A 12,998-nucleotide genomic window follows, 5' to 3' on the forward strand; every position below is an offset into this window, starting at 1 on the left:
GAATGACTGCTCTTGCTTTGACTTCCAGGCCCATTTCTACATCATATCGGCCTGAGTCTAAGTTTAGAGAACCAAAGCTGTGATTTCTTTGAGGTGCCGTTTCACTTTCGTAGGTGAATTGAGACTGTACTGAACCTCAATCCACCCCAAATTTGCCCCCACCACTAAAAAATAAAATATTATAAACCCTTTGAAGAGGCAACACTCAGACAATTCCCAGTCACTGCTCATCCCCCTGATCATGGCTCAGTGTGATGTGACATGAGAAGATCAGGGGGAAGTGGGAAGGGCCACTCATAGAAAAAGAGGGAAAGGGGCAGGGAAGGGGACAGTGGCTGGACGTGGCAACCAAGGCATGCTAAGTGGTGCTAGTGGTGGACGCAGCTCACCTCTCCTCTGCCCTCCCACACCCTGTTGTCTATGGAGGTCTAGGAATGGGCATGGACGGCACAAGGAAGTGGCTGAATTTCACTGGCAATTAGCCCTTCCCAGCTGTGTCTGTGGAGACAGCTGTGCCAGATGAGGTGTTCACCCCTGGCGAGAAAGCAGATGGTGATGGCATTGCTGCTCTCTGCCAGACGCAGAGGCTATATCCTCTGGCTGGGGCTCTACGGAGGTCTGCCAGTGGAAAGCGAAAGCAGGGCCATCTGCCAGGTGCCTTCCCTGTCTACCCCTGCTTACCTCTTGGGAAGAGGCTTTGGGGGCTATTGGAGCAGCTGCAACTTCCCCTTTTTGGAAGGCCTTTCCACGTGCAGGTGCCAGGCAGGGACTCTGGTCCACTGTCCCATGGGACTACACTTTCTTTCCACACAGCCTGCTGTGTGTGAATTTGCAGGATTCCCATGGTCCCCCGATAAGGAAGGGGCGTGAGCTGGAGTTTGTTCTGGCTCTCACATCACCCACAGACCTGTCAGCTGAGTTCTAATTGCAGCAAGCTTGTTAGTGGGGATGAGGTATGAGGGAGACAGTTTTCAGTTCCTAGGTAGAGCTTGCAGTGCTGGCCGCTATAACAATAGGCTGATCTGATTTGTGGGGAAGTCGCTGAGTGAGAATAGTAACTAGAGAATCCCGGAATGTCCCAATTTGTGAGTTGTTCCTCTGCTCTGACCTCCTTGCAGGAAACATGGCTGGGAAACTTTTGCCTATTTGTAGTAATTCTATGTAATGGTTGCTTCCGATGCATGCATGACCTCCCTTTCCCAACAAGGTCTTGTCCATGCAACTGTGAATCTGGTGACCATCGGGGTGACATCTGGAACGGGAGTAAGTGACACTGCAGCTGCATTTCACCTCTGACCTTCAATTCTGCTTCTGCTTCAAAGGGAAGACACACGAAAAGCAGTTTTCATTGCAGGCCAAAATCTGTCTGAACAAACCCAAGATGGACTTTCACAGGGTAAATAACAACACAGCCTCTTTAAAACATGTCCAGCAGTCATGTTCTTATTTCAGATTGTCATACTCAAATCAGAGCAAGGTGGGAATGGCTTTCAAATCTCTTATACTCGGTGTCTAGCACAGCTGGTACCCTCAGCACAACCCCCGCTTGCTGGAGGCTCAGAATTGCCAATTTTTGATTAAAAATGTTGTCTGCAACTCCAATTCTCAGTTTGTACCTGGTGACAAGAGCTCCTCAGCATGTGGCATTTCAGAGCAACGTGAAAAATAAGGATGCAGCTGGAGACAGTTTGTCTCAGGCAACTGGTAATGCTCTAGAGTAAAGCCTGTCAGTGTGGGAGAGACGGAACTTTCTCTGGGAATGGTCCAAGACTGTGGAAGGAACTCCCTCTAGAATTCGGGACCATCACAAACCTCACCACTTTCCTTTCCAAGGTCAGGTGCATTTCTTTGACCTTGCCTTCTGTAACATGAACACAGAGCAACAGGTATATTTATTTTTTAAAAAAGCAACTACAAAACAAGACACTCCCCTGCACACGCTTCTCCCTCTGGGGAGAAGATGAGAAAACAAACAACATGTGACAGATGTGCAGTCAAGTTGCTTGATGAACGGCTGGAAGGCGCCCAGAGGCTATGGGGATGAGCTTGGTATAGGGACTTATGGAGAACAGAATAGAAGAATAAAGACTTTTACATCTGTCTGTCACTGGCAGAAGCATTACCCTAGACCTGCTGCTGGCATCTCAATCCGTTGGTCAGAGCAGGTCAGCACGATTTGGTGATTAAAACACAAGTGGCTGCTAGTGCCTTTACTACGCTAGGGCTCCCATGGCTGCACCAGTAAAGCTACAACAGGCAGGTCTCCAGCGGAAGTTTTTAAAGAAAACATTGACACCTGCAAGAGGAAACATGCTCCAATGGGCAGGGCCTGGGACTCAGGAGAACGGGTTTCTATTCCTGGCTCTGCTGCTTCTCAAATGGCAAGAGAGGACAGCCAAGGCCAGATTAATGAGCCAGGAGGCAGCTTTGGAAGAGTCTTGGTGTAACTCTGAAATGCCACTGGCAAGCAATCGAAGCAGGGACTGATTTACAATGTGGTCCATAGCTTGTGACTGCTGCCCAGTCACATTATGCATTGTCTCTCCTCTTCCAGAGGTGTAGGAGATGACAGCACTTGCCACGGGCCATTGCTTCTGGGGTAGGTTGAAACCCGGACACTATTTTGAGGGGTCAGCAATTAGTTGTTTGTTTGGGAGATTAGCATTATCCCAGAATTCTTTCCAGTGCACTTCGGGATTGAATGAGGACTCCTTAAGAGCTTTAGCCTCATCCCAAGAAGACTTGGGGGATTTCAGCTGTGTCTTTGGAAAGTTCTGGAGGTGCTCATGAAATGGTAAATCCAGGTCAGCCATGGTTCCATTGTACTCACAGGCTGTGTGTGTGTGTGTGTGTGTGTATCTCCAGATTTTGGGTGGGAGTATATGTGCCAGAATGTGCAACCATTGGATATGTGTTCATTTAAATGTTCCAGGTTTCATACTCATTGCAGCATTGAGCTGCTTGTCCAGAAAATTGGTATGTGAGCTGCCTGCTCAGACTGGCATGCAATATTTAGCGGGCAGGTATACTAGTCAAGAGTTTCTGTTTGAAGTGTGTGTGCATTGGCACCCCATGTTGTGCTTGTGAGTTTTTGGACAAGGCTAGTCCTTGCTTTTACTTTTTCACATCTTTTCCAGATGAGCTTTCGAAGTCAGACTTCTATCCAAGGTTACACTCAAGTACTTCAGACAGGGCTCATTTCAGACCGTTGATTGAGAAAGCAGACATAAAGTGGTTCCTTGGTGGCTTTGTTGTTTCGGTGAAAGACTATTACCCAGGTTTTGGAGGCACTGGGATGGAGTTTCCAGTATTGAGGTTGGAGGAGAGAATGTTGCAGATGGTGGTAAGGTCTTTGCCTTGTGGCACAACAGCAATGCTATTGGCACAGATGAATTTATGCCAAGTTTTATCAGGTAACTCGCTAATGTAGATGTTGAATAGTGAAGGAGCCAGCACAGATTCTGGAAGTAGACTATCACAGAAGGTTCATGCTTCGCTGATATACCCATTGACCAGGAAATGGTATCTATGGCTGCTCAACATAGTGGCCAGGAGTCATATAGTGCTATGGCATTTGATAACCTTTGATGCCTTGAGCAATAGCCCATGTCTCCATACCATGTCATACGCAGAGGAGAAATCTATCAGCACGGTTCCAGTTTTTAGATTCCATCTGAAGCCAGCCTCAATGTGACCAGTAATGGTGAAAACCAAGTTGTGGAAACTTCGTCCCAGTCTGAAACCAGCCTATTGCTTTGGCAGGATGGCCTCAACCAGAGGGGTGAGAAGGCCAGTGAAACCCTATCCATTAACTGGTGAGTTGTGGTGTGGTGTGAGTGATATTGGGCAACAGCTGGTTTCCCATGTTTGTGATGTCAGTGACTATCACCTCACACCAGTATTTTGGGATCTTCTCTGTCAAATATATGGCATTGAATACATCTGCCAACTATCCTCTTCTCTTTGCTCCCAAATGCTTGATGAATTTGGGATATATCATCCTTGCCAGAAGCCTTCCGACTTTTAGTGGTGATGTGGGCCTTGATTATTTCTTCTTGAGTGTCTAGGGCTGAGAGTGAAGTACCGGGGCTTTGTCAGACATTTTGAAAGTGCTCTCTGCACCTTCTGTCTAGTCACTTTGTCAGTTTTGGTCGTTGAATTCCAGAGAAGGTGTGAGGCGACAGCATTAGCCGTCATTTTTGATGGATGGTATTTTGCTGGGTCAGCAGCTGCAAGCTCACGGAGGTGTGCCCAAGCTTTGCGACCACAATGAGTGAAGTCAAGACCCTCCACGGTCTCATTCCATCTTCTCAGGCGCACATAGTTCAATGAGTCTACTAGTGCTTTTGCTGCGTCCGGATCACTGCTCTTCTCACCCTTTTTAAAGAGTGCCTCTGTCTCTGGCTGCCAGCAAGGAATACAGACCTCACCATAGCCACGAGGAATGTGTTTCACAGCAGCTTTGATAAGAAGATGAACAAGGTGATAGTATTCTAGGGAAAACTTGATATGCTGCATCCTGTCTTCAATGTCTGCGGTACACGCAACCCAGTTTGCTTTGCAGAAATTCCAACACCGTTTCAGCATTAATTCAATCAGCAGAACTCCACAGCTGACCTGCAGAATGGTGGAGTCAGGTTGGCTCCAAGAAAAGTTTCCAAGCACTGTTTGTAAAGCTTGCAGGGGGACATCAATATTGTCCTTCATCAGAAAACAGAGGTCTGGGTTGTGTTTAGTGTTCCATGTGACTGAGTGAAAATTCCCTACTTGTTTAGGGCTGTAAAAAGGTAGACATCTACAAATGAGGCCCAGTTTGTGAGCTGCTCACCATTTCTGCTGTAGCCCCATTGCGAGTGGTGGCTATTAAAGCCACTAGGGTACACAGCTGGGAGGGGAAAAGATGGTAATGTGGGCTCCTGCCATTCAAGATTTGGAGGTTTGTAGATGTTTGTTATGGTCAGTCAGTTCTCTGATTCTCATTGCAAGCAGTAGAGTTTCCCATGGTCTTGGATTCCTCCAGGACTGTGACATCTCTAAGACCACGGATGTGGCAAGGCTGTACTTCGCGTTGTTCATAGTGGCAATGAGTTCATAGCTATACATTTAGGATCTTGCAGCTTGCTCAGACTCTGCAGCATGAGTTTCTTGCAGAGCAGCAACATCCATGTTATTCACCTAAGAACTCTTCAAAGATAGTCACCCTTAGTATGTGACAGACCGTCCACATTATGTTGATCTACACATAGAGCTGATCCTGCAGTTCTTCAAGGCCACCCCAGATAAGGACTCTTAACAAATGACACAGGACAAGACAACAGCCTTCACGTGGTGCTCTGTTCCATGTTATTGGCTAACATAATGTATTTCGCTGACCTCCTGGTATGATTATCTCTGCCACTGGTCTCCTGTATTACCTTGGGTGAGTCACTTTACTTATCTGACAGAACAAGGAGTAGTGGTCTCAAGTTGCAGTGGGGTTGGTTTAGATTGGATATTAGGAAAAACTTTTTCACTAGGAGGGTAGTGAAGCATTGGAATGCGTTACCTAGGGAGGTGGTGGAATCTCCTTCCTTTGAGGTTTTTAAGGTCAGGCTTGACAAAGCCCTGGCTGGGATGATTTAGTTGGGGATTGGTCCTGCTTTGAGCAGGGGGTTAGACTAGATGACCTCCTGAGGTCCCTTCCAATCCTGATATTCTATGATTCTATGATCTGTGTCCGTGTTTCCCATCCCACCCTTTCTCAGTTTAGTTTCCAAGCAGTTCAGGACAGCTCATTCGGTATATGTAGAGTGCCTAGCACAACAGAGCCCTGATCTTAGTTTGGGCCTCTAGGTGTGTCCACAATATAAATAATAATAACAAGGTCTTTTGCTTCTATGACTTTTAAACTCTATTGCGCACCCACTGTGATAAATAAAATAAAATAAATACAGATAGATACTAAATGACACACAAACGGATTGAGAACATCTATTTTTCTCCAGACAAACTCTCTGACAGATGTAGAATGAATTGCTATGCGATGCAGAAGTTATTTAACATCAGCTACAGTAGAAAAATATATTAAAGGAAGGCATGTGATTGTTCATGGGCCTGGTGCTTTCAGGACTCCCCTCTGACAGCTTCTGCAGCTGCAGCTCATGACATGAGTTTGTGCCTTGATTACAAGGAGTAGAAAGAGGACATCAGGACTCCTTACCTAGCGTCTGCCCGGCAAGTATTCGTCCGTTCTCCCCCAGGACAGCGGCCCGTGCATGCCTCTCATTCGAGTACTGTACGAACGCATAGCCCTTGTGAACGGAGCAGCCCACCACTCTGCCATACTTGGAGAAAATGGTCTCCACATCTGATTTCTTGACGACGGCTGTGTTGAGATTCCCAATGAAGACTCTGGAGTTGATGGACTTGGGGTCGTTCTTGTTTGTGATGTTACTTGTCTGCACCTTCAATGACATCTTGAACACCTGAGTGAACAAGTCAGGAGGGTCAGGAAGGTTGTGTGACATGCTAGAGGGAATAGCATGAATGTAATAAAAATGGGGGGCAGAGAGAGAGGGATTTGGGGCTTACAACCCTTCGTCAAACTGCAAACCAATAAACAATCCCATCACTTCATTGCAGCAGTTTGTGGGGGTTGCAGGTGCCCCCAGATGCATGGCTGGAATAACAGCTGCAGAAGGAAGAGGCTACACTGCAGTTCTGCACCCCAGAATTGGGTATTTGAGGGGATTGCATGTGACAACCCCACCACCTGGGCCCATCCATGTAAACTTTGATTACTCCAGCTCCCCGTGGGTGGAGTAGATTGTCCCCATGCCATTTCTTTCACCCAGTTCTGGTCCTTCTCATTCAGACAGACCTAAAAAAGTCAATGGAAACTTCAGCCTTCTGTCTGCCGTGCATATTTTGCTGAGCTGCTGTAGAACTACGCTATTCAGCAGGATGCTTTTGTCTGCCACTTAGACTGTACCTGAACATGCACAGTAGTATTGAAAGCTATTTTTAATATGCAATGCGGTGCCTGCCTTGGAACACCACTGGGCATGTAAGATTCACATTTCCCACTCTCTCTCCCGACTCCTACATTATTCACTCCCCCATATCAATCTGAACAGCTTTGTACTGTGCATTAGAAAGCCAAACAGAGCAGGCAGCCAGACTTTCACTTTCATTTTCTTTTCAACAACACAAAGTCAACATAACCAGTGCCAGCTCAGCTCTGTGCTGGTGTCACTAAAACCAGTACCAGGGCTTGGCTCATTTTTCCTCCAGTGCCCTACAGCCTCCCCCTTCTCTGGTGCATCCTGCTCCAGGCTGGTGCAGAGATGTGGTGAAGCCAATCCCACCTCTTCTGTTGGCTGGGTGTCTGCAAGTGTTTACAGAAGCCTGAAGGAGACTCTGAGTGCATCTGAGAAAGCACTGAATGCCCGCAGCTCTCACTGGAGTTACGTAGATACATAGTGACCGAGTTCTGGTTGCTCAACGCTTCTCAGGATCAGGGACTAAAAATCACTCACCTAGGCCAGTGCCAGGAATATTGCAGTTTGCCCCAGAGCGAGATTACTTTGTGTGTAAGATCCTGCAAGCGTCGTTTCCTAGACTAAAGGTTTGATACCAGTTATCAGAGCTACAAGCTATAATCTGGGAATTTTAGATAAAACGTATCTAAAGTTCACTTTCTTTCATCTATAAAGACTGTACAGGGGTATCAGGAGGTTCCTCTGGCTTCTGGTAACCCATGGGAACAGGGTCTGTGATGTTGTGAATACCCCCCTAAGATGTGTGTGTGTTCCGATTTAGTTTTTCTGCACTTTACTTTGCATGTGTGATGGTTTATTAATTATTTCAAATAAAAACACAATCATTAAAAATAATGCAAGATCTTATTGTAGGATTCTGAGTAGCAGCCGTGTTAGTCTGTATTCGCAAAAAAAAAAAAAAAGGAGCCTTAGAGACTAACAAATTTATTTGAGCATAAGCTTTCGTGAGCTACAGCCCACTTCATCGGATGTTGTTCCCTTGCATGTTGAGTCTGATTTCAAGTTACCTAAAGAAAAAGTCACAGCAGTGTTTTCACAACTATCTCAAAATGAAACTCCAAGGGCCAGTTTTTGAGTGCTCTCAAATGGATGCTCTGGGAAGAAGGTGGCTGTGACTTCCCTCTCTCATGCACCTGTGCAGGGGCCACTTATTTAGGTCCCTACACATGGATTTTTGCAGGCAAACTTTAGGCTTTCCATTCTCCTTTGGCATAATTCCTTCCTGTCATGCAATCCCTGCCCTGAGTCCTCATGTGCTGAACAAAGTGAAGTTAAGTGCTCCATTCTGGGATCCTGTAGCTGGAATAAAACACAGGCATTCCATACCACAGCTAGAATCGCTCAGCAGTGCAAATTATGAGACTGTGTGCTGAAATCCCCAAATTCTCCTAATTCACTCCGCTACCAGAGGTACCTGTAATGCCCAGGTGAGTCCTGCCAGTCACACAGAATATCCAATCCAGGTTTTGCACAGTATTTAAATGTCTCTGGAGGCACAACTAGGACTAGATGGTGTCATCTAGGCACAGGCCTGAACTGAGGGTGTGAAACCTGCTCTCCATGGCATTTCCAGCCGGCTCTGTGGCTGAGGTGAAGGGGAGGGAACAGGGGAGTGGCCCCTCCTCCTTCCCCATCCCATTTGCAGTGATGTGAGTCTGCACGCCCCCAAGCAGAGGGACTCTGCTTGTTACAAGCCCCTGTGTGATGTGTGTAACAGACAGGAGCTGCCTCCCTCCACAAGGGTCAGTCTTAACGTGACCCAGAGGAGTCAGACACCTCTTGGAGCACAATGTATTAAATGTCCACCAGTGAGTTCAGTTGCTTCTCACAGCACAGGGGCGAGTTTTTTCCCCTTCCTGAATCCTGTGAATGGAAAACTATCTGAGTCCCGATTCCTAGCCAGGTGAAATATAAGAGTCAGCTAGTAATCCGGTTGTGCATATGTTATTTGGGTAGAGCATATACCAGCGTCACACCAGACATTCTCCACTGTGTGGCAGTTTCTTCACTGCTTGCTCACATTCTTGTAATGAGCTCAGATACCAAAATGATGATCATGGTATAAAGACAAAATAGATAGACAGAAAGCATGGTGTATACGGGGATACATAGACAGACAGACAGCAATGTGTATATGGGGATGGATAGATAGATAGACAGACAGATAGATAGATTTATACATTTATCCATAATTTTTGCATCATAAAGAGAAAAAAACCCAGCAGATATAAGTAGCTGTATGGGAAAACATACAGGAACTGAACATATTTGCACACTCTTGTAATACATCCCAGTAACTTGGCTGACAGGACAGTCTGGCTTGGAAGCCAAAACTACTGGTTGTAGTAAATAATTTGTAAATTCAAAAGGTAGACGGTAGAATTTAGACTATAATGGGGTTAGCAGTTTATTTTGGTTTCCCATCCTATCAGTCCTGGCCCCTTTGAAATTTGATTTGATTTGGATTTCATTGAACACAAACTGCAACCTAGTAAAAAATGCCTGGCATCAGCTGATTTCATGACAAGTTTTGCATGGTTTTGAAATCACAGCTCAGCCCCTTGTCACTCTGGCCCCGAATCAGTAGGGTGCTTAAGCATCTGAGTAGGGAAAGTTAGGCAAGTGCTTAAATTCATGCTGAATCCAGATTGATGACCTGGGTCTGGGTTTGCCTGGAAGGCTGCAAACCTTATGAAGCTTTGGCTGAGTTTGTAACGAGACCTGGGATGTTTGGCTTGGTTTGGGGGTTTGTAATATATATATTTGCAAAGTTCGACTCTGAACTTTCTTGAGGCTGGAAACAAGAAGTCCTTGTGATGAGCCCAGTTAGCTAACTACCCTCACACACAGGCCATGGGCTGGGGCTACAAGATTGCCTGCAATGCTCTTTTTGATTTTGGGTGAACATGTCATTGATTCATCTGTTGCTTTCCCAGCACATCTGCATCGGGTGCCATGTCCCCATTACAATCTCTGTCTCAGCTATTCTTGAATTTCAGCATCTGATATGTTTCCATTCTGTCTTGTCAGCCTTATTCCTGTGACACCCTGTATGGAGCGGAGCCATTTCTCACTCCAGGAGCTTCTCTTTTCATCCTTCTCTGAGCTGATTGATTGCAGTCCACTCCTGGTCACTTGTAAAAAGCCCCAGTGAATTTGTTGGCCTTCACTCAGTTCCTGGTGAATTATAGTTTACACCACAAAACAACAGCTTTCTTCTTACAGGTCCAGACAAGTAGCAATCTCAGCTACACAACAACATGCAGCATGGAATAAAAACAATACCATAACATTGCTTCACTGGATAATGGATTTTGGTCACCGAGGGTGAAATTCACCCTCTGCAAAGGGTAGCATGAGTACACTAGGCCCATGTACATTTCACATAAGCTCTAGTTTGGGGAGCTAAGTGGTGAATAGCCCTTGCATGGATGCTCTGCACAAGGGTGAATTTCATCCTAAAGGAACAGTTATTGTTGCACTTCCCTGCCGTTAGGCTATCTGTAAGTGCGGGGTTGTGGAAAGCGGTTACCATATTCTACTGCTGTTCAGTGGCCCACCTGGAAGGAGTTGGTGACTGAACTCTGTTCCCCAATGGGTAGGTGTTAACATTAGTTATCACCTCTTGCCCTACAGTGCCAGTCTCCTCAGAGAGACCAAGGGTTCAATGTGCCATGGACCCCTGAAATCCTCTCCCAGCCCAAGAGTTGGTCCCTTTACAGCAGGACTCAGGCACGTTTCGGGGATGGAGTCAGGTTAAGATTACACGCCAGCTGCCTGTGCTGTACCTGCCCTGAGGGCTCCAGTCTCCAGCGATGTCGGCTGTACGCGCTGCAGAGTTTTGCCAACACGAAATACATTTAGAAAAAATGGTCTTAAAAAAGGAAAGACCGTTCCCAACGAGCACAGAGCAAGCAGACCCTCTGTACATCATCACACTCAGTGCCATAGAGTGGGGATCGGGTGGCCCCTCGTTGCAGGGTTCAGAACCTGTCTGTGAGGGAAAGTGCTCTGCCCCAGCCATGGGGGAACTGCTGCTAGCTATACTGTGCTTACCAGGATTCTAATCTGACACTTAGGGTTTCAGTGAGATGCTCTGGCGGGGAATCTCGTTCAATATTGAAATCCATTTTTATTCATAAACCAGAGCTTTAAAAATAATACAGAAAAGCTTTTACCTGCTGGTACCTAATGAAAGTTCTAGGGCCCCACTTGTAAAGTGAAAAGAAAAGGAGGACTTGTGGCACCTTAGAGACTAACCAATTTATTTGAGCATAAGCTTTTAGGAGCTACAGCTCACTTCATCGGATGCATTCAGTGGAAAATACAGTGAGGAGGTTTGTATACACACAGAACATGAAAAAAATGGGTGTTTATCATGCACACTGTAACGAGAGTGATCACTTAAGATGAGCTATTACCAGTAGGAGAGTGGGGGTGGGGGGGAGAAAACCCTTTTAGTGATAATCAAGGTAGGCCATTTCCAGCAGTTAACAATAACATCTGAGGAACAGTTGTGGGGGGGGAATAAACAAGGGGAAATAGTTTTACTTTGTGTAATGACTCAACCACTCCCAGTCTCTATTCAAGCCTAAGTTAATTGTATCCAATTTGCAAATTAATTCCAATTCAGCAGTCTCTCATTGGAGTCTGTTTTTGAAGTCTTTTTGTTGAAAAATTGCCACTTTTAGGTCAGAAATCGAGTGACCAAAGAGATTGAAGTGTTCTCTGACTGGTTTATGAATGTTATAATTCTTGACGTCTGATTTGTGTCCATTTATTCTTTTACGTAGAGACTGTCCAGTTTGACCAATGTACATGACAGAGGGGCATTGCTGGCTTATATGATATATGATGGCATGTATCACATTGGTAGATGTACAGGTGAACGAGCCTCTGATAGTGTGGCTGATGTGATTAGGCCCTATGATGGTGTCCCCTGAATAGATATGTGGACACAGTTAGCAACGGGCTTTGTTGAAAGGATAGGTTCCTGGGTTAGTGGTTCTGTTGTGTGGTGTGTGGTTGCTGGTGAGTAGTTGCTTCAGGCTGGGGGGCTGTCTGTAGGCAAGGACTGGCCTGTCTCCCAAGATTTGTGAGAGTGATGGGTCATCCTTCAGGATAGGTTGTAGATCCTTAATAATGCGTTGGAGGGGTTTTAGTTGGGGCCTGAAGGTGACGGCTAGTGGCGTTCTGTTATTTTCTTTGTTGGGCCTGTCCTGTAGTAGGTGACTTCTGGGTATTCTTCTGGCTCTGTCAATCTGTTTCTTCACTTCAGCAGGTGGGTATTGTAGTTGTAAGAATGCTTGATAGAGATCTTGTAGGTGTTTGTTTCTGTCTGAGGGGTTGGAGCAAATGCGGTTGTACCGTAGAGCTTGGCTGTAGACAATGGATTGTGTGGTGTGGTCTGGGTGAAAGCTGGAGGCATGTAGGTAGGAATAGCAGTCAGTAGGTTTACGGTATAGGGTGGTGTTTATGTGACCATAGCTTATTAGAACCGTAGTGTCCAGGAAGTGGATCTCTTGTGTGGACTGGTCCAGGCTGAAGTTGTTGGTGGGATGGAAATTGTTGAAATCATGGTGGAATTCCTCAAGGGCTCCTTTTCCATGGGTCCAGATGATGAAGATGTCATCAATGTAGCGTAAGTAGAGTAGGGGCATTAGGGGACGAGAGCTGAGGAAGCGTTGTTCTAAGTCAGCCGTAAAAATGTTGGCATACTGTGGGGCCATGTGGGTACTCATAGCAGTGCCGCTGATTTGAAGGTATACGTTGTCCCCAAATGTGAAATAGTTATGGGTGAGGACAAAGTCACAAAGTTCAGCCACCAGGTTTGCCGTGACATTATCGGGGATACTGTTCCTGACGGCTTGTAGTCCATCTTTGTGTGGAATGTTGGTGTAGAGGGCTTCTACATCCATAGTGGCCAGCATGGTGTTATCAGGAAGATCACCGATGGAT

General features: G+C 46.1%; 1 protein-coding gene across 6 annotated transcripts in view; it reads right to left on the bottom strand.

Annotated features, from left to right (window-relative positions):
• RALY (RALY heterogeneous nuclear ribonucleoprotein) overlaps positions 1–12,998 on the bottom strand; it is a 277,650-nt gene that overhangs the window by 40,515 nt on the left and 224,137 nt on the right. For all 6 annotated transcript variants that reach the window (XM_073309892.2, XM_073309890.2, XM_073309888.2 and 3 more), the window contains one exon: positions 6,200–6,464. In XM_073309892.2, the coding sequence (XP_073165993.1) occupies positions 6,200–6,455 (256 nt within the window). In that variant the 5' untranslated portion in view covers positions 6,456–6,464. The remainder of the gene's footprint in view (positions 1–6,199; positions 6,465–12,998) is intronic.

This window comes from Lepidochelys kempii, chromosome 13 (assembly GCF_965140285.1).
Source record: "Lepidochelys kempii isolate rLepKem1 chromosome 13, rLepKem1.hap1, whole genome shotgun sequence".
Lineage (NCBI taxonomy): Eukaryota > Metazoa > Chordata > Testudines > Cheloniidae > Lepidochelys > Lepidochelys kempii.